This window comes from Peromyscus maniculatus, chromosome 8 (genome assembly GCF_049852395.1).
Source record: "Peromyscus maniculatus bairdii isolate BWxNUB_F1_BW_parent chromosome 8, HU_Pman_BW_mat_3.1, whole genome shotgun sequence".
In the NCBI taxonomy this organism is placed as follows: domain Eukaryota; kingdom Metazoa; phylum Chordata; class Mammalia; order Rodentia; family Cricetidae; genus Peromyscus; species Peromyscus maniculatus.
The window spans coordinates 41,360,016-41,382,500 of NC_134859.1; the positions used below are offsets into that span (position 1 = coordinate 41,360,016).

At 45.2% G+C, this 22,485-nt stretch overlaps 1 protein-coding gene across 3 annotated transcripts in view; it reads left to right on the forward strand.

Moving 5' to 3' along the window:
- Gria1 (glutamate ionotropic receptor AMPA type subunit 1) overlaps window positions 1-22,485 on the forward strand; it is a 337,003-nt gene that overhangs the window by 292,824 nt on the left and 21,694 nt on the right. For all 3 annotated transcript variants that reach the window (XM_006984888.4, XM_006984887.4, XM_076542378.1), the window contains exon 13: window positions 2,586-2,833. In XM_006984888.4, coding sequence (XP_006984950.1) covers window positions 2,586-2,833 — 248 coding nt within the window. The remainder of the gene's footprint in view (window positions 1-2,585; window positions 2,834-22,485) is intronic.

Here is a 22,485-nt window from a genome sequence, read left to right on the forward strand (position 1 = left end):
CAGACAAAAGCAATGTTGCATGTATGGTAATGATCCTATATTAACTAAATGTGATCTATTTAGTAACTGGTATACAGGTTATATAACTTTTCCAGTAACTGTCTTTTTCATTATTTTAAGGCCTTTGTGTGCAGCTAACACTTGTCCATTTCCAAAGTCTTAGGACTGGAAATACAGATCAGTGGGTTAGGTGCTCACTGCACAAGCTTGAGGATCTGAGATCAGATCCCAGCACCAGGTAAAAACCTGTGGCAACACCAGTTTGTAACCCCAGTGCCTGGGAGATCAAGGTTGGAAAATCCTGGGGCCTTCTAGGCAGCTGGTCTAACCAACTGGTGAGTTCCAGGTTTAATGACAGACTGTCTCAGAAGATGTGGTGGAGAGCAACAGAGAAAGGCACAGATGTTGACCTCTGGCTCTACAAAATAGGGACAGATAAATACATCCTCTCCCCTCCCCCCCCCAAAAAAAAACACATATACATCAGAAAAGAAAAATCAAAAGCCATATTCCAATACCCCTAAAAATGTCCTTGGGAAAAATACTCCCTCCTCCCTGGCAAAAAATAAATAAATAAAAGCTTGTAAGACTGTGAGATAAGAGAGAGCTGGTCTGTGGTCCTGAACCATGTACCCTGACAAGAGCCTCAGTTAGACTCTAAGAAGGACACAGAAAGGATATCTTCCTGCCTCAATAGCTTCTACAGACTTGAGCCCAGTTCCCAAGAAATGATGACTAGTAATCTCCACAGAGTAGCCAGGCCATACACTGAATGACCCTAAAACTCTTGACCTCCAGGGAAATCAGGCCTCACTGACAAATGCTGAACATCATAGATCAGGACCCTTGGGAGAGTTCTACCAGATCAAAAGCTCTAGGTTTACTTCAGGGTGTCTGCATTTTTACAGTGTTGGTTCAAGCGTCCACTAGAGGCCGAGGACTGCTGTCCTGGGGGGCTGATGGTCTTTGCGGACATAGGACTTACTCCCGTCTTTGGAAAGAGAAGGATGCAGCTGCACTGCTGGATTAAACAATCCAGTCAAACCCCCCCCCATGACAAAAAAAAAAAAGCCAGAGCTGATTTCAGAGATGAAGAAACCATTTATCTAAATTTGGAAGGCATGGGGGGGGGGTGTATGTAGGTACATGAAGACATACCTGCACATGCTCACAGAGGCCAGAGCTCAACATCAGCTGTCTTCCTCAATTATTTTCCATCTTAATTTTTGAGACAGGGTCTCTCACCAAACCTGGAGTGCCATGATTTAACCTAGCAAGACTGACCAGCTGGCCAGCAAGCCTCAGGAAACCTCCGGTCTTTGCCTTCCCAGGACTGGGATTACAGGCGTGCCCTGCCGCACAAGGCAACTTTTTCTCGATGTGGGTATGAAGGATATAAACTCAGACTCAAGCCTGCAAAGCAAGCAGTTCACCAACTGAACCAGCTCCCTAGCCCTGGTTAGGAGGCTTTTCAAATGTAAGATGATGAAAGTACTGGGTCTCATGCCACATTCATGACTTTTCTGTGCTGAAGTACTGTGACCCAGGCAACTTACAGAAGGAAGAGTGTATCTGGGCTTACAGTTCTAGAGGGAGAAGAGTTCGTCAAGGTGGGGAGGCATGGCAGCAAGCTGACGTGGTGGCCAGAGCAGAAAGGAAACTGAGAGCTCACATCCTCAGCTCCACACATGAAGCAGAGATTCATGTGAACTGGGTGTACTGAGAGACTTTTAAGCCCTCAAAGCCCATTCCCAGTGATATACTTCCTCCAGCAAGGCCACACCTTCTATACCTTCCCAAACACCACCAACAACTGTGACCAAGTATTCAAACACGAGAGCCTTTGAGGGGCAGTTCTCATTTCAACCATCACACATGCTATGCTTTATCAGACAACTGGTGTTTGGAGGGTGGGTCTTACAGGAAATGACTAGAACTTGACATGGGCAGGAAAGATTTTTGCTGTTGTTGCTATTGTTTTTTTTTTAATTGTTTAGTTTTTGCGGTATTTAGTGAAGTCAAATCCTGCTGTCGTTCAGCCCTCTGCTTTGGAGTGATATACATGCACCCCTTTTGAACTATAGACAGGTTTCACAATGTCTTTCAAATATAGACAGGGGGCCTGGAGGTGGTGTCACACACCTTTAATCCCAGCACTCAAGAGGTAGAGCCAGTTGGATCTCTGTGAGTTTGAGGCCAGCCTGGTCTTACAGAGTGAGATCCAGGACAGACACCAAACCTACATAGAGAAACCCTGTCTTGAAAAAAAAAAAAAATCAAAGATAGGGAACTGGTTGCCTATCTTTCCCCAATTTGGAAGGAATATAATTGCTCAGAAGTAATTAAACGACTCTGAGATACTCTGTTCATTCTATATTTACAAGATATTTGTACCTTGGAACCTACTGGTACTAATTAGAGGCTCTTATTTTGTAATCACTTATAATTTGTTTCTTCCTAAGCTGATCTGGCTCATGAATCTGTGATCAAGCTCCACACAGCTCTTCACTGATGCGTGTGCCGACGACCCCAGCTCAAGCACACCGCCATTGCTTAACCCTGGCTTTGTTCCTGTCCCCTGCCAGAGGTCTAAAATCGCCGTGTTTGAGAAGATGTGGACATACATGAAGTCTGCAGAACCATCTGTGTTTGTTCGGACCACAGAGGAGGGCATGATCAGAGTGAGAAAATCGAAAGGCAAATACGCCTACCTCCTGGAGTCCACCATGAATGAGTACATTGAGCAGCGAAAGCCCTGCGACACCATGAAAGTGGGAGGTAACTTGGATTCCAAGGGCTACGGCATTGCAACACCCAAGGGGTCCGCCCTGAGGTAAGTACCCAGATCTGCCTCCTTCGTGCTCCCTCTGCTCTCCCCATCTCAGGAACGAAGCCGCTGCATCTACCACAGGCCCCCATGCATAATAGGAGCCTCCAAGAAGAGATCTTCTGAAATGCCTGTGGGCCTGGAAGATTCCAGCCACCTGTGACCTTCAGCCCTGAGGTTGGAAACTGACCTGGGGGGGAGCCTCAGCTTGCTTTGATGTTGCTGCCTGTGTGTCCTTCCCTGTGCCTCACTTTCCACCTCACTCCTTCAGTGTTAGATGTTGGTAACCCCCGTGCTTCCATCCTGTGATCTGTGACACTCTACCCCTTACTAGAAACCCTGCATCCAGCTCAGCCATGAGCGGGGCTCTCCAGCCATATGGACTCTGACAGGAAATGGTTTGGAATGTGGCTCTCAAAAGAAGGAGAAACACATTGTCCAAATGAAAAGCCCAGCCATCTGAGCCTTGAGAAATGTTCAAATCAAAGTGCCTCCTAATGAACAGGTCCAAGTGAACACAGCCCGTGTGTCTGCCTTGACACAGGCTTTTTTAGCAAGAGTGGGTTGATCAGCATAGAGGCAAAGTCAATACTATGTTCACATAAAGGACCTTTGCTATTCGTTCTAAATAGCTAGGGGCAAAGTCCTACAAGCTTGCTATCAGATGGGCTAAAGCAGAGTTAATTCTAGAATTTGCTACTATCCTGCAGAAGGGAAGACATTTTAATCACACGACCCCTAGGTTTCCTTACCTGCCCAGAAACAATTCACACCCCAGTCCTTCTGAGGTCAAGAAGGTAGTGAGTCAAAATGGGATAAACTCCAGTTGAGCATGGTGGTGCACACTTTTAATCCCGGCATTCAAGAGAGAGCAGGAGGATTTCTCTGAGTTCAAGGCCATCCTGTTTGACAGATCAAGTTCCAGACCAGCCAGAGCTACACAGACAGACCCTATCTTAAAAAAAGAAAGATCGGGGAGTGGAAAAACTACATAAAGTGTTATCGAAAACATAGCCTCCAATCACCAGTGAGAAATTACTGACTACGGAAGGAGTAAACGTGTTTGAGGAAAGGGTACCTCTTAGGAAGAGCAAGATGAGTTAATAAAGGCAGTAAGGGATGGAGAGGAACCACTTGACAGGACAGCCATGGCCACTCGGCCTTGCTTCGTTCATTCATTCATGGAAACGACACTGAGCTCCATCATTATCCCAGACACTGGCGTAGCAGCTGGCACCACGCTTCCAAACGAGGCACCCTTCCCATGTAACTACATGATTGCAAGAGGAGACAGGCGTTCAGCAGCTCCTAATTGCTTAATGTTTTAATAATAATCATGAAAGGTACTAGGACAGTCTACAAAAGGGGCCCTCGAGGACATCTATTTCCAGTAACAAGACAGAACAAAATTGTCACTGTAAGATGTGTGGGTATGCTGGATAGGATGCATCCACCAGCCTTTTAAATGCAAGTTAGGAACTCTCCAGGGCCAAAATGGGAAAAAAAAAATTCAAAACCAAAGTGAAGAAGCAGAAGCTAATGATTCTGGGACTACCCTAAGCAGGACGGAGCTGCAAATTACACAACATCCCACGTACTCCAGAGTCAGCAATACGAGCAAGACATCAATCAGAGATGTTCTGAAAGAAACTCTCATTAAAGATCAGGCACACTTGATAAAGTCTGAATTACAGTTTACAGAAATGGTATGTCCGTCTGTATAAAATCTGAGTACGTGATAAAGAGTAAGCTAGCTAAAAATTGGAGGGAGAATTTGTGTACTGTTACGGGGAAGGGCAATTAGAGAAAATTCTTCAGGGTAGTACAGAAAAGTGAGAACCAGAGCAAAGAGGGAATGTCAGAAAAAGAAGAACTGATCTGCAATGATTTCCAAGTGCAGACATTAAGTATAGGTTAGATTTTGAATGATTTTTCTAGAATATATGGTAAACACCAACTCAGATTCAAACATCAAATCTCTATGGAGACAGATTTTAAAAAAAAAAAATCAATGGCTGAATCCATCAAAATGACAGGACACTGAGGTCAAGGAAAAGACCTTCAACACAGCTGGGCAGAAAGACCCAGTCAGGTCTAGGGGATAGGTAGAGCCTGGGTAGGGAGATGCCTCCAAGGCTGTTTTCTTCAAAATGAGCTTGCACATTCAGAGGAACCAACGAGGCAAAGTGAGAGGGTGGGGAGTAGTCTAGGAGCTGGAGAGATGGCTCAGCAGTTGAGAGCACTTGCTGTTCTCGAAGAAGACAAGAGTTCAATTCCCAGCACCAATACCAGGCAGCTCACAACCTCCTGTAACTCCAGATCCACAGGATCTGATGGTCTCAGTGGGCATCTGTACTCACATGAATGCGGGCACACACACAGAGACACAGAGACAGATAGACAGACAGACAGGCAGGCAGACAAGCAGACAGGCAGAATGTTAAAGTTACAGGTGAAGAACAACCTGCTGAAAGACACTGAAGGAAGAAACCGTAACACAGGGACGAAGAAAAGGGGAGAGAAGAGGGAGGAGACGGGGTTGAGCTTGAAATGTGGAGAAGGTTTTGTAAAAGATTTTAGTCTTGATTTCAAACATCAATGAAAATGCTTTAAAGAGTTTTTGGTAATTCTCCAGGAGTTCAGACAACAAAGATGTCAGCAGGGATTTAAACACCACTGACTACAACCTTAGTGGAGAGAAATCTCATGGCCTGGTACTCACCAATCAGGCACCAACACCCTGAAGAGCTCACAGGACTCTTTGTGTATGTTTAGGCAGATGTTAAACAAGATCCAGACAGCAGTGTTTGTCGGGAAAAAGACTTTTATTTCGGGAGCTTACAGACCATCAGCCGAGAAGGATGCAGCAGCGTACAGAATCAGATGTCACAGGTTAAAGGAAGGCCAGTGGTTGTCTCGAGGCTTTGTGGTCAAGGCCATCAGCTGACAACAAGGCACAGAGAGGAGCTGTCCCTCAACAGAGCGCTAATGCTGCTCCTCCTCTGAGGCACGTACTTGGAATAAGGAAACAATCTGAAAAGCATTGGGAGTTTCAGTGACAGGAACCTAGAATTTGATTATTCTGCACTGAAATGCCCTCCTTCTATAGTAACAGCCACTGGCTGTAGTATGAACGTTATCTCCTGTCATCCCTATGGGCTGTCATTAGCCCCATGTTACAAAGGTCCAGTTTCAAGAAAACAACAGCAGGTGGGCATGAGGACAGGCCATCTGACTCAGCGCTCAGGGCTGCGACTTATTCAAAAGCAGTTCCAGGGTAGATGACTGACAGTCAACGGTAGCTGCTAGACTGAAGCCTGTGTGTGTGTGTGCGTGTGTGTGCGTGTGTGTGTGTGTGTGTGTGTGTGTGTGTGTGTGTGTGTGTGTGTGTGAATTCATAGGCAAAACGATAACCATCGACTCAGGAAAAAAATGAAGTGTTTGGAGTCCAGAGCCACCACTGGGCACTGTGACAGGGGAAGATGATGAGAGGCCCTTTGCTTTGAATAGCCTTGGTGCATTTCCCATACTCAAAAACTCTTCTTGGGGGTCAACCCCGGGAATCTGAATCTGCAGTAAAGAAAAGCCTACCTCTTTGGTTTACATTTCTGTAAAAAGACAAGGCAGTTATGATTTGAGAAGGAGAAAGGGAAAGAGAAACCCAAATGATCTGGTTGCAGGATTCTCAGAGTCCAGAAGGTGTCAGATCACACACAGCACAATTTCTCATGTGTAGCCAGTTTTCCTGTGTCCCGCCAGTCCCACAGCCACTCAGTCCCAAGGAAACACACAGAGGCTTGTATCAATTACAAACTTTATGGCCTAATGGCTCAGGCTTCTTGCTAGCTAGCTCTTACAACTTAACTCAGCCCATTTCTATAAATCTATGTTTTGCCACATGGCTTCATGGCATTACCTGTTCTCTCACATCTTACTTCTCCTGGCGGTGGCTCACAGCATCCACCCTGACTCCACCCTCTTTCTCTCTATATCTCTCTTGGATTCCCCACCTGGATCCATTCTGCCCTGCCACAGGCCAATGCAGCTTTATTTATTAACCAATGGAAGCAACACATATTCACAGAGTACAGAACGACATTCCACAGTACTTCCCATTTTCTGTTTAATCAAAGTGGAAGGCTTTCATTTTAACAGTAAAATTACACATAACAAAACAGTTTTCAAGCAAGAATTACAGTTACAATATCTAGTCTATTTGTATTTGGCAAAGCTAAAGAAAATATTCTATCATCTATCCTATTTTATGAGTCTAAAGTTTTATATCTAATTCATCTTTTATCATGACTAAGGAAAACTATAACTATCTAGTCTTCAACTCCATCAAAGACCCCAGAAGGATATACTATTACCTAAGTAAACAGGAAGTACATTGTAAGCAACTTCCAAAATTCTAGAAATGACAGAGACATCTGGCTGCCTGGACAGTCACCTAAAATTCCTCTGCAATGTTAGGACATCTATCTTCAGCCTACAGGCCTAGAGTCTCTGGCAGACCTTTTAGTGAAGCAGAAAATTTGAAGGATTGTCTCACCTATTGGCAAAGTTCATCAGTCACTTTTCTCTGTATCCTGCAAAATGTCTGGCAGTTTTTTCTGCAAAGCAGGAACCTGAAGGACTATCTCTCCTTGTTTTGGCAAAGTTCAGTGGTCACTTTCGTATGGGTCCTGCATGTCCAGTTTATTCAACATATTGTCAAACAGTCCAGGCAAGAGCAGTTTCTTGCCCAAATGAGCAGTTTTGCCAATAAGAAGATAAACAACTCCACATGGAGTGTCTTCAATGCCCATCTTCTTCTTTCAAGTAAATTGGTGCTATCAGGAGCAGATGCATCTCACTGTCCAGAAAAGTCTACGTTTTTAAAACATTTTAAGTGCCATATTCTGTAGGTCTTCTAAGTGTTTGAAGATTACCTACCTAATTGAAATACATGTATACCTAGAAACCTTAACTAACATGACTATAAATTTGATTATCATAGATGACTATTAATCTATATTTCTTGATTATATATTACAATTTTAAATGAGCTGCATAAAAACCTTAAACAAGAATAGAAATACATATGCAGTATAACAAAATTAACTTTACATTTGTATCAATAAACCAAATCCATACTAATGTAAAATATGTAAGATTTACAGTTGTTTTTTATTAAAGTAGATTCAATAATCTACCTTTTATCCTATCATTTCTATATCATATATTTCTATATCACATATGGGCACACATTTATCCACACAAATAAAAATAGAAAATAGTAAATTCATCCATCTTCAGTTACAGAACCCTGATGACCCACCTTCGCATCAGGAATTCCAACTGCAGGGTTACATCTCCCCCGCCCTCTCTCCATCCTCCTTTCTCTGTAGTGCTTGACAGTAGCCATGGATCATGTGACCCCTGACCCACCAACACAAGAGTAAAGTTGCCGGAAGAGGGTCCAGCATCTCTGCTAAGGAAATCCCCATGCTCTCTATGGGATTTTGTGTCTCATCTGTGTTAGAAGGAATCGATGTTGGGGGCTGGCTCATCAAATTAAGTGCTTGAGTGTAAGCCTGAATAACGGAGTTCAGATCCCACAAGCCCACACAAAAGTCACACCAGTGCAGGAGCCACCTATCATCCCAACACTCAGGCAGCGGTAGGGACAGACTGACTACCTACACTAGCTAAGATCGACTGGGCCCAGGTTCAGCCAGACCTTGCCTCAGTAAGTAAAGTGGGAACTATTGAGGAGGACACCTGACAGCAAGTTCAGGCCTGTGCATACACATGCACACACACCTGAATATGTTTCTGTCTCCCCACCAAACTCACATACACACATGCACACATACCACACACATATGCAAAAAAAGGATCTTTTTTTTTAGCATCTAAGAATATACACATACACACTTCGGCCAGTTTCCACTATATCTGTGCCTCACACACCCGAGGTGAGAAGGGCTGCTTCACCAAGATGGTTTAAATATGAATGAGTCGCTTTGGACCAAACCCTAGAGGTGCATGTTTCTGCTCCAGCTACTTTACATCCAATGACTTGATCCCAGGAAACCATTCTGTAGGACAAGTTGAAACCAGGGAGAGTAAAGGAGCAGCTCTTGTCCTCTGAAACATCGCACTTTTTTAAAACCTGTTAAGTCACTCGCAAGGCTGGAAAGTGTTAAAAGTTGATGCTATAGAAATGTGATTCTGTATGCTCGGGACATGGTTACAAGATTCTCACGATTTCAACAAAGGCAGAACAGTAACAGCCCATCCAGGCAGGTGTTCTACAGATGCCACCTTCCCAGCAACCCTCTGTTTGTTCTGTCAACACCATACCTCCACACACTAGTGAACATTCCTTCCAGTCCTGCCCTACATTGCTCCCAGATGGATTGTGAATTTCTGCCTCCTAAGATCAGAAAACTGGTGTCTAAGGGATATGGATGTAGCTCAGCCAGTAAAGTGTTTCTCACATGAACTTGAGGACCCAGGTAAACACTACATAGCATGTGCCTATAATTCCCAAGGCTAGGGAAGCAGAGACAGGAGGATCCCTGCAGCTCACTGCCAACCAGTCTGTCTAGCCAAATCAGCAAGCTCCAGGTTCAGGGAGAGACACTATCTCAAGAAACAAGGCAGAAAGCAATACAGGAAGGCACCCAACGTTGACCTCTGACCTCCATATGTATATGTTCATGTGAAAACACCCACCCAAGCATGTAAATGTTAAACAAAAATGAGAGAAAGAGAGAAGAAAAAGAAGGAAGAGAAAGAGGGAAGGAAGGACAGAGGGAGGGAGATAGGAAGACAAGAAGAAAGAAGAGAAGGAAAGAAGGAAAAAGGAAGGAAGGAAGGAAGGAAGGAAGGAAGGAAGGAAGGAAGGAAGGAAGGAAGGAAGGAAGCAGGAAGGAAGGAAGGAAGAAGGAAGGAAGGAAGGAAGGAAGGAAGGAAGGAAGGAAGGAAGGAAGCAGGAAGGAAGGAAGCAGGAAGGAAGGAAGGAAGGAAGGAAGGAAGGAAGGAAGGAAGGAAGGAAGGAAGGAAGGAGGAAGGAGGAAGGAAGGAAGGAGGAAGGAGGAAGGAAGGAAGGAAGGAAGGAAGGAAGGAAGGAAGGAAGGAAGGAAGGAAGGAAGGACCTAAGACCCAAGCTCTGATACCTGTCAGCTCTGCTTAGCAAAAGTCACATCATAGTCCCACAGCATGTTAAAAGACTCTTAATGACAGAAGAGCATTTCTCTCCCTACTCGGGAAACAAATACCCTGATGAAGCAAGGTGGCTCAGTGCTTGGCTTTCCGTTTGGACAAGTGGCATTCCTTTGAAACAGACGCTGTTTGCTGGCTGTCTCTGCATGTTTGGGCTTGGGTGAGGGGCTGAGTTGTGTTTCTGAAGCCCTCGGGTTGTGAATAAAGATGGACAGGCCAATGCCAGTCTCTATGGGAAAGGCAATTAGTAAATCCACTGATTATAATCCATGGGTCTTTTGGCGCCAACTAAATGGAAGTGCTTGGCTAAAATGCAGTCTCGTTACTGAGATGCATAGTCCCTTTAGTCAGAGACAATATGTTCAAGTCTCCTAGGTCAAGGTGCATGGCCTGTATTTACAAACCCAAGCAAGAAAGGAGAACAGATCGGCCTCTGTCGAATTCTTAGCTAATGGCCCTCCTTTGCAAACCATCATCTGCCAGGACTTTAATGGATTTGCTAAGAGTTATACCCTAACCAGGACACTGGTCCTAGTCTGCTCTTTAACTGACTGTGGGTGTGTGGGGGCTTCCGTGGTCTCTGTGATTGTGACATCTCCGTGTTCTGTCACATCTTGTCTATGCCAGATGTTTGGGCCAAGGGGACACAGGAGCACAATGCAGCTCCCCCACAACACCCCCACTAAGGGCACATTCAGGAAGGTCTGAGATCTACTCCTTGGGCTGTTCCATTCCATGGCTTCAATTCTGATGCCCACCCCACACACAGCACTGTGCACAGCGCTGCATGGTGAGAGAGAAATAACCCCAGTCTCTAAGTGATGCAGTATCCAGAAAAGATCATGAACAGAAAAAAACTTACTGTTTTGTTGGTGGCATAAGACAGTCAAAGACGCTCAGAGGGAGGAGAGGCTACGTCTAAGACACAGGATTTGCCAAGTGACATTGGACAGAAGCCTTGAAGAACCATGAGAGAGAAGGGTGGAGGATCAGAGTGGGCAGATTCGGACGATGGCAAGCATGGTAGCTTGTCAGGAATGGCTAGAGCCATCTTCCTGTGAACTGGAAGATATGCCAGGATGGAGTAGCCATGAGTTATATGGTCTGTGGGGGTAGCTGCCTCTGCAGTTGGGTTGGATGTCAGCAGAGGTCAGAAAAGCAATCCAAAGACAAGGAGGGACCTTGATTCTAAACGTTACCTGGAGGTGGCTTGTAATGTGAGTAGGTAGGAAAAGAGGGTCACAGATAGAGAAGTCACTTGCAAAGCTGTTCTGGTCATCTTGGAAGGAGCAGGTGAACTTGGTCACAGTGTATGATGGGATGGGGACAGGGCGGGGAGTGCTGGCTCTGTGCTCATTTCAGTCTTTACTTAAAAGCTAAGTAGTTTGGGAAGAAGCCGGCTTTAGTAGAAGTTGGTGTTATTGACCAAGAACTGAACAGGTACCAACCGATGCTGCCAAGGACAGGATTCCCAAACAGAATGGCTCAGTTTTGCTCTGAAATGCCTGAAAGGTCGTGAAAAGCATAGCTTTGAGGGGTGCCAGCTTCCTAGCTCACCAGCCAGGATGACAAAGGCCGCCAGGCATCTTCCCTAATTGACCCGACCCTGTGCCTGTCTGCTTTTTCTTTTCAAACACGAGACTCTCAGGATTGCTCACCAACATTTCTGTCTGGAGTTCCCATAGGGTATGTTTTTCTCCCTTCACACAACTTCCAAGAACTGTCTAGAGTGGCATCTGGGTAAAGGAAGGAAGGAAGTGAGGGCCACACGTCAAAGACGTGTGAGCTGCACACACGTGGGAACGATGGGGCAGCTCTGTGGTCCTTCCTCCAACACTATTTCTTTGCCTGAGGCTGGTCTTAGTGCTATGGAAGGCTGTAGGAAGTTTTCTTCTCCCTGTCAGCCACACCGATCCTGGAAACAACCGAGAAAACAATAAGCAAGCAATCGGTGTGGCGTCTGAGCTATTCCTCTAAAGTCTCAGCCCCCGATTTCGGTGTCTACTAGGATGCCCAGGAGAGCTGGTTTCCAGAGGGAAACATCTCCTCCCACATCCTCACTTCTCAGGTTTCATCCAATGATCTGGCTCTGAAGGGTCACGGTGTGGAACACAGAGTCTGAATGACTCTCCGGGGATTCCATTCTGCAAATAAGGGCTAAAAATGTTTAGGGAGAAAGATGGGCCCAGCGCTAGAGGCCAAGCAGGGGGATGGGTGGCATGCAGCAGCAAGGCTGTCAGGGAATCTAGACAGAGTGGCACAGTAGTCACCAGCCTTGGAGGCACACAACTCAGCTCAGGTCTGTGACTTGGCCAGCTGTCTGAACTTGCCAGCTCACCATAGCTTTATAAGCCTCCTCTTTCTTACCTGGGAAACTGGAATTGGGCCAGCAAGGTGGCTCTGTGGCCAAAGAGCCTTGCCCCACGATCCTGGCGACTAAGTTCAATTACCAGAACCTATGTAAAGGTGGAAAGAAAGACCCAACTCCATAAAGTTGTCCTTCATCAACACACACATACACACACACACACACACACACACACACACACGCACACGCACACGCACACGCACACGCACACGCACGCACGCACGCACACACCTCATGCACGCATAGAAAATAATTTTTAAAAAACTGGAATAATAATTTCATGAAGTTTCTTCAACAAATTGATAAAATACTACAAAAGGCCTGTCACAGAAGACACTCCTTAATGTTTTCAACCCCCTCTTCTCATTGGACCTACTGAAAAGTCATTTTAAGTCTAAATAATTTATCTGATCCTTCTCTGTAAAACCCACCGTGTCCAAAATCTGCAGGAGCCTAGCCCACCCCCCTCTCTGCTGCACACACTGGCTGCATTTGAAATAAAATGTCTCTCCCCGAGAACAATCTGTGGTCCTCCCCCACAGGGAACATGCTGAAAAACTAAGACACTAATATTCATTTCTGCCTCCCTCCCACACTTCAAGTATCAGCCACTCTTCCTGTAGCTTGATGCCGGTGCAGGGCCCTGCTGCTGAGGATAAATACAGTATGTCCCAGGGAAATGGCAGTCCCTTTCAATTGGTCTTTGCCTCCTGATGGGTAGCCAGGGATACGTGTTGTCATGGTAACCTCATGAACTCGGTGACCCAGGTCAGGTCTGATCAGAGACAAAGCGCTCTGGGCAGAGAGGCTGTCTAGTCCGCATCCTCCTCCAAAGGGCTGGAGAGGAAGAAAGGAAGAAAAGGGGGCGGGTGGATAAAAAGGGAGAGTAAGAGAAAGGGAGAAAGGACAGGAGGAGGGACTAAGGGAAGGATGAGGGAAGAAAGAAAATATACGTGAAGTGTGTGTGTATGCGTGTGTGTGTGTGTGTGTGTGTGTGTGTGTGTGTGTGTGTGTGTGTATGCACATGCACTTGTAACTGCAAGCACATTTGAATAGAGGTGGAGGTTTTCCTAAGGAGAGAAGCTTTCTCGGATCGGTACCCTGGAGCAGGTCACAGAGAGTACAGAGACTGCATCTTAGGATGCTAGTGCAGTATCCGGCCCAGAAGTCCAGGCCTAGAGTGTGGCAAGGGCCCTGATGATTGTCTCAACATTCATCAAGCACAGTTACCCAAGCACTTGTAAGAAATACTGAGTGCGTCATCTTACTCACACAGTGGCACTGTGGACACAAATTTGTCTCCATCTTCATCAAACATTTCAAGAAACTGAGGCACAGGGAGGTGACAGAATTGGCCTAAGGTTCCCTAAGCTGAATTTCCAACTCAAACAGCCTCATTTCCAGAATGTTTCCTCAAGCATTTGACAAGAATGTCTCCTCAGAGATAGACATGTGAAGAAAAGTGGTCAGACAACTAACATCACTGACCGGTGTTGTAGCACACGACTATAATCTCAGGCCTCAGGTAGTGGAGGAGGCGGGAGAATTAGCCATTCACAGCCAGCATTGTCTACATAATCAGTTCAAGCAGTCTGGCCTACAAAATACCCTGTCACAAAAATCAGCAAAGATAAAGAAGACTTGGATCATTTAATGCATAGGTTCTAAAAATGTGCACACACATACATGTGCATGCACACACACACACACACACACACACACACACACACACACACACACACACATTTAGAGCTACCTGATCAACGTGGAAATAGAAAAACAGATTCCTGCTTCTACCCTGAATTCCATAGGGAACTCTTATCTCCATTCTGCATTGTTCGTCTACGGAATACAAGAGGCCTCCCTGGGACGAGGTCCACCCTGTTGGCTAATGTCATGCCATATACCTCTAAATGGGCAGAAGTACCTCCAGCATGCATTGATGTCTCCCTGTTTGCCTATGATGATGAAACTGAATCCGCCCCGCCCCCAAAGTATACCTCCTAAAATTCCATAAGCTTTTGGATTTTCCACTCCATGAATCAGCTCACTTTAGACCGATGGAACCACAAGGACTTCACAGCTCATGTATTTGCAATGCCCTGTGTGCGTTCAAGCACTGTCTTCTCCTAGCCTTGTGACTCGGCCATCCCTGTTTTCCTGTTGCAGTCTGAACCTAAGATAGGTTCCCAAAGGACTCTGTGCAACCACACTTAGGTACAAACCTTGATCATAATGCCTTCCTCTCTTTTTTCACACCCCCACCACGGTGCTAATGGAGGTGCCCACCTGCCAAGTGCCACTACCTTTGTCCTTCTTAAGATACCATCCTTAAAGCAGTCAGGGAAGACACTGGGAACAGCAGACAGTAGAGGTCCCAGCACCCACCCCACCTCCAAAGCCACGGGAAGGGGCAGCCCCACCTTCCTGTTGAATCTCACAGGACACCAGTGGAATCACAAAGACAGACAAACTTGCATTGATGCTCGTTAGAACTCTGCTCTTGCCGCCACCACCGCCGCTGAGCAGCTCATAAATGGCAAAGCAACACATTAGAGAGAAGAGAAGGTGAGAATGTGAGGTGGGAAGGCCCGAGATGAGCAGCACAGGAATTGAACGGCCTTTACCTAGGCGAGAACAGCCACACTCGGGAGGGCAGTGATTTGCCTGCCAGAGCCCGGCTTTCTCCTGCTGATACACAAATTGTATGTTGCTTTCTTCTAACATCCACCAAAAATAGCAAGCTCCTCAAGAACTTTATCTCGGACTCACTGGGCCTTTTGATTTTTCTGAGCTGGCAGCTGCTGTCATACAAAAGCAGACCCGGAGACGGGGAGGTTTGGATATACATCTTGGCTCTGCCACTTGAGGCCTTTGGACTTGGGCTTTAGGGTACGCCAGCTCTGCGTTCACACTCTTCCACGGTGTAGCTCGTCAGTCTTGGGAAAGTGGCAGCAAGTGATGGCTAGTACTGAAGTTAGGGCTGACAGTGGACTCAGTCTGCTAGGGAACATCAAGAGTCTCCTGGGCAGGTCGCTTCACCTCACCAAGCCTGGGTTTCCTGTGGGCAGCCGGCCAAGTGGAAACAGGCCTAGCAGGAAAAAGATGTAAGAGAGCTCACTTGCCCAGAACATCCCAAATGTCTCCACAGACTTTTTCACTCTTAGAAATTCAATTTGTATTTGTTTGTTTGTTGTGTTTTTGTGGTTGTTGTTTTTTTGGGCCTTAGGGTTTTAGACAGGGTTTCACTCTGTAGCCCAGGTTGGTCTGCAATTCACTATGTTGCCTAGGCTGGCTTCCAGCTCACTGTCTTCCTCCTCGGCCTCCTGAATGCTCAGATTACAGATGTGCCCCTCCCATGGGCTTTGATTTTATCAAAAAAAAAAAAAAAGACCAGTCTCTGGGCTGAGAGTGGCACACAGTGCTAGAGTATGTACCTACTGTGCATGAAGCAAAACCGTTTTCATAAAACTCTTGCCTTAGTTAACTTGACTTTTATTAAAATGGTAACTTTCTTCCTCTGCAGCCACCTACACTCGCATGCAAGTGTGTGCATACACACACACACACACACACACACACACACACACACACACTCCAATGCCTCTGGCATATGCAGCCACCTGTACTCACATGCAAGTGTGTGCATACACACACACACACACACACACACACACACACACTCCAATGCCTCTGGCATATGCAGCCACCTGTACTCACATGCAAGTGTGTGATTACACACACACACACACACACACACACACACTCCAGTGCCTCTGGCATCTGCAGCCACCTACACTTACATGCAAGTGTGTGCATACACACACACACACACACACACACACACACACACACTCCAGTGCCTCTGGCATCTGCAGCTACTTGCACTTACATGCAAATGTGTGCATAAAATAACTAAAAAACCGTCTGGAGCTGGAGAGATAGTCTGGTGGTTAAGAGCACTTGCTGCTCTTGTAGAGGACCTGGGTTCAGTCCCCAGTAACATGTTGGGCAGCTCACAACTGCCTATGACTCCAGCTCCAGGAGATCCAATGCCCTCTTCTGGCCTCTGCAGGCAACTGATGTGCATATGTCTACACACACATAGGCAGAGAGAGAGAGAGAGAGAGAGAGAGAGAGAGAGAGAGAGAGAGAGAGAGAGAGAGAGAGGAAAATTCGTAATTTTTATAATGAAGAGATAGCTGCATTTGCTAGCCAGTTGTAATCCAGGTTTAATCTCCCCTCCCACAAATCCCTTCTGAATGAAAACAATGATGGCCATTGTCATTAGACTCCAAAGTCAGTTCTCTGGGTGCTGTCTCAGTGAGTGACACACAAGCACACCCATGAGGACTGCTTGGTGGAGAGACCCCCACATCTTGGTAGAGCTGGTAAAAACACAAAACTGAAGCCCAGGTGTGGTCAGTTAAAGGTGTTGTCTAAGTTAATTCTTATTTGTGCAATACAGCATCTCCAAACATCAGGCCAAGGACCTGCCACTGCCTGCTCAAGAGAGAGTTGTCAGCAGGCTGCAGGGAACCAGGACAGACAGAGAGACAGTGCTAAGTCCTCCAGTGCCCATACTCCCACTCAAGGGAGTGTGCTAGATGGTGATTGTTCTCTTTTGAGCATTTTTACTTAGCAAAATTAGCATCTAATTCACACTTAGTTTTTCCTCACATTCACATTTGATTATTGTGTTTCCTATCCACAAAATCTAGATGTCTAGGGACCACCAGTAGTTAGAGGATGGAGTACTGCCCAGAACCCCAGAGTTACCATGTCGCTTCAACTTAATGCAAAACTTTCCAAATCCACCCATTTTCCTACCAATTTTATTTTCCTTTACAGCTGAGTAAAATTCTATTGTGTGTATGTGCCACATTTTCACTATCCATTCATTGGATAGTGATGGACATCTCGACGGGGGCTGTATCCTTACTGTTGTGAACAGAGCAGTAGTGAACATGAATGAGCAATCATCTCAGTGATGTGACACAGAGTCCTCAGGATGTGTGCCCACAAGTTTATCTGGGCTATATGAAAGTTCTATTTTTAGTTTTTTGAGAAACGTCCACATAGATTTCCACAGTATCTGTACCAGTATCTGTACCATCAGCAGTGAATAAGGGTTCCCCCCCAACAGCAGTGAATAAGGGTTCCCCCCATCAGCAGTGAATAAGGGGTCCCCCCCCATCAGCAGTGAATAAGGTTCCCCCTCCCCATATCACCACCATCACTTATTGCTCTTTGTTTCCTTGATCTCAGACATTCTGCTTGGAATAAGATAGACTCTCAAAGTGGTTTGAATTTTCATTTCCCTGATAACTAAAAGGTATTGAAATTTAAAAAGAAAAAAAATGACCATGTACATTTCTTCTTTTGAAGGCTCTTCACTCCATCAGCTCATTTATTGATTGGCATGGGTTGGGGGATTCATTTTTTTTTTTTTAGTTATGTATATAAATTCTAGGTTTCAGTCCCCTGTCCAAGCTTTAGCCAGCCAGGACTTTCTCCCATTCTTTAGACTGTCTGTTCACGCTGTTAACAGTTCCTCTTGCCGTGCAGAAACTCTTGGATTCTGTGTCATCCTAATTGTTAATTCTCAGGACTATCCCTGTGCTTCCGGTGTCTGCTCAGGAAGCCTTTGCCTGTATCTACAACTTGGAATGTCCTGCCCCTATTTTCTTCTAGAGGTTTCAAAAAATCCAGGCTTTAAATGGAGGTCTTTGATTACTTTTTTAGAATTGATTTTTGTTCAGGGTGAGGGTCTAAGTTCACTCTTCTGCATGTGGACATCTAGTTTTGCCAGTACCTTTGTTAAGTGGGCTTTTTTTTTCTGGTGTGTGCTTTTGATCCTCTGTCAAAAATGAAGTGGTGATATCAGTGTGGGTTTGTCCCCTGTTCTCGAACATTGGTCTGCAGACTTGTTTTTATGCAAGCACCACACTTCTTTTGTCACTGTCGCTCTGTAGGATAATTTGAGGTCAACTATTGTCATGCCTTCAGCAGTGTTTCTTTCTGCTTAGGATTGCTTTGACTCTACATAGTCTTTGTGTCTTCTTATGAATTCTTGATTTTTTTTTCTAATTCTGTGGGGAAAAAAATGTCACTAAAACTTCTATGGGAATCGTGCTACATCTACAGATGACTCTTGATAATTTACAATGTAAATTCTGCTAATCCAGGAGTGTGGAAGTTCCCAAAGCTCCTGATACCATCTTTAATTTCTTCTCTCGGTGTTTTAAAGTTTTCATTGTAGTAGTGGTCTTTGGGCATCCTTGGTGAAGTTTATTCCTAGGTACATTATTTGTGAGGAGACTATAATAAATGAGATGTTTTTCTAATATATTTCTCAGAGAGCTTATTATTTGATATATATGAGAGCCCCTACTTTTGTGTGTTGGTTTTGTGCCCTGCAACCTTACTGAAAATGTTTATTAAATCTAAGAATGTTCTGGCAAGGCCTCAAGTCTAGGATCATGCCATCTGTGAATAGAGACAGCTTTACTTCTCCCTTTCCAGTTTCTATGTCTTTTCCATCTTTCTCTTCTCTTACTTCTTTGACTAAGACTTCAAACACTATACTAATTAAGAGTGTAAGTAGTGACCACCCTTGTCTCCTTCCATATCTTAGAAAAAATGTTTTTAGTTTGTTTTCTCATTTACTATAATGTTGGCTGTAGGTTTGCAATATATAACCTTTACTCTTTTGAGAAATGCCCTGTCTGGTCCTAATTTCACCAGGACTTTTATCATAAAGGCATGCTGAACTTTGTCAAATGCCTTTTCTACATCTATAAAGATGATCATGTGATCTCAGACCTTAAGCTTATTTATATAGTGAACTATATTTCTCGATCTGTGAATGTCAAAGGGACTTTGCATCTCTGGGATGAAACCTACTTGATCTTCCCAATATGTTTTTTTTTCTTTAGTTTGCAAGTCTTTTGTTGAAACTTTTTGTGTCTATTGCTCATCGTGGAAATTGATCTGTAGTTTTTCTTTTTTTTCCCCCCCATTGGTTTGGTGATGTGTCTTCACCTAATCTTGGTATCAGGATAATGCTGCCTTTGTAGAGTGAGTTTAGCAGTGTTCCTTGCCATTCTGTTTTACGGGACAGTTTGGGAAATATTGATATTAGATCTTAAGAGTTTCCTAGAATCCAGGGCCTGGTGACACAGTTCAGTGGGTAAAGGTACCTGCTGCCAAGCCTGATGACCCAAGTTTGATCCTGAAAACCCCCGTGGCGGAAAAAAAGAACTGACCCCCACGAGTTGTCCTCTGGTCTCCACATGTGTGCCATGGTGTGTGCACATGTACACCCATGCACATGTGTGTGTACACACACAAAAAGAAACAGATAAGTGAATTAAGAAATATGTGTCATTGGTTTTTGCTTGCTTTTTTGACTGAATTCGGCAGTGAGTCTATCTGGTCCTGGACTGGCCTTTGTGGGAAAACTTAATTACTGCTCCAATCTCACCGCTTATTATGAGTTTGCTTTAAATTATTTATGTCTTCTGGCTTTAGGTAGGTCATGTGCATTTAGAAATTTAAGTTTCATCTAGGTTTTCTAGCCTTTGGAATATGTTTTCATAGTATTCTCTGTAGTAACAACTCCCTTTTGGCCTCTGATTTTATTTGTTTTTTTTTTTTTGTTCTCTCTCTCCCTCCCTCCCTCTCCCTCTCTCTCAGTTAGTTTGGCTAGGGAGTTGTAATCTTGTTAACCTTTACAATGAAGAAATGAACAATGCAGAAACACAATGATGTACACACACACACACACACACACACACACACACACACACACACACACCGCCTCATTGCTCCCTGCCTAATCTCTACTCTTTCTTGCTGTTTTCTCGGTTTGGGGTTGCCTTCATGTTTTTCTAGAGTCGTGAGATGCATCATTGGTTTTTATTTGAGACCTCCATGTTTTCTTATTGCGAGCGCTTCTGGCTGTGAAACTTGCTCTTAGGACTGCTTTGTCTGGCTCCCAGGGGATATGCCGGGTCGTGTTACCACTCTCACTTGTTTCTTAGCCATTTTATCGTTTCCTTCATGATTTCTCCAGTGATCTGCTGTTTGATCAAATGTGCTGTTCAGTTTCTAAGCATTGGTATAGTTTATGAATATTCTCTTGCTAGTTCGTTCTACAGTGATGAGACAAGATGCTACAATTTATCTTGACCCTGTGTGTGTGTGTGTGTGTGTGTGTGTGTGTTGGTGCGCGTGCGCACTCGTGCTAAAGCTTGCTTTGTGACCTATGGTGTGATCACCTTTTGAGAAATTTCCATGCACTGCTGAACACATGTATTCCCCATCTCTTGGATGAAATGTCCTGTAGATTATTAAATGATTATTAAACCATTAAAGACAGCTGGCCTATGATACTATGTGCTGCTGAAGCACCTTTGCTGATGTCTCATCCCTGCTTGCTCTGCTGGTACTGAGGATCTGTGGCTGCTGCAGTCTGTTCTAAACAGAAGCTTCAGAGGGATTGAAGCGGGTTTGTTGGGCACTGGAGAGGTTGCACATCACCCCATCTTTGGCAGGCAGTGGAGCACAGTGACTCCAACAGGGCTGAGTCTGAACCTTGCACGAGGCATGGATTGGTTGCAGAACTCAGGCAGGAAAGCCTGACAACCCAGCAAGGCTGTGACTACAAAGTGAACCAGGTCACGTGCTCTGTCAGATGTCCAGACCACAGCAAACCCTCCATAAAACAACTGTTCATCATGGTGATCTATGTGTCCCTGCATGTGATATCTGCTTGCATTCCCTTCCTATACTGTTCCACTACAGATAGCCAAGTTTGCCAAATAGCAATCATATGTACATGCAGATTACACTGAATTTAATTTTTCCTACTTGTTAATTCATTCATCTGACAAAAGAAAAGGAAATTCTCAAACCTATACACAGCACGGAGAACACACTCTTTAATGTTGTGAAAAAAAAAAGGTCTGCAGCTGCAGAAAGGGGAAACCAATGGCTTATTTGAAGGTGCTGGGCCAGCAAAGGCATCAGATAGGGCGGCGTTACAGCAGGAGGGACAGCCACAAGGTGAAGGCTGGAGACCCTCCCAGGAAGGTCAATCTCGAACAGTCCTTGCCTGGCCTGCTTTGAAGGTCACGACTCCACAGACACAGGGTGTAACTGTTCCTGCAATGCCCACAGTAGACTCTGGCATCACAGCATCCTCTCTCTGCTTTGTCCAGTTCCCTCCTTCTCCTGTGTGGGTCTTTCTACCCACATCCCCTTAAACTGGAGAAATAGGGGAGAAAGAAGGAAAGATCTTGATCTGTCTGTTTGCCCAGTGTAGCGTAACACTTCCCTCGGGAAAACCCAGGGCATCTGATGATGCCTTTGCTTAGTTGCTCAAACTCAGGGAACTCATATTTTGCTTATTCTTTTTTCTTACTGTTTGTTCTTTTTGAGAGAGGGACTAAGGAGGGAGCGCGTCTCCCTAAACACTGGAGTGCCTTTCCCAGATCCGTTCATGGAAATTGTTTTCCCAGCCTTCAGCTTGCCCACATTTAAGCTCCCCACGTGGGATCGGGGAAATCATAAATACAAAAGCCCTTTGCAGGCACCAAAGCAGCATCCAGGGCCTCTCTCCCTTGCCTTTGGGGATCCATATGCTACAGTCTACTTAGCTGCCCAACGACTGACAACCATCAAAGGTAATGATTGCCATGAGCAGAGTTCCTGAGAGCGGGAAGTGCTTCCCAGGGAGGGACCAGCACACTTCAGATCACACCTCAGCCACCAAACAGCCCAAGTTTCCACCCCAAAGTAAACATGTAACTAAGACAATGACAATTCAAGCATCCACAGTCAACAGTGGGGTGCGCTGGGAAGCTTAACTTCATCTTAGTGGAAAGGACCAGGGCAGGAGACCATGGAGGCCACCGGGACCGAGCTGAATTGCGCAGCCTGCCTTCCTATCAAGGCTCCTTGCTGCCTGCTACGACATCTCCAAAGCCCCTCTCCCTCTCATTATAGCTTCGCAGTGGTCTGTGAATCCCTCTTGGGTATATTAAAGAAAAACTAGAAGTAAATGTAAGATAAC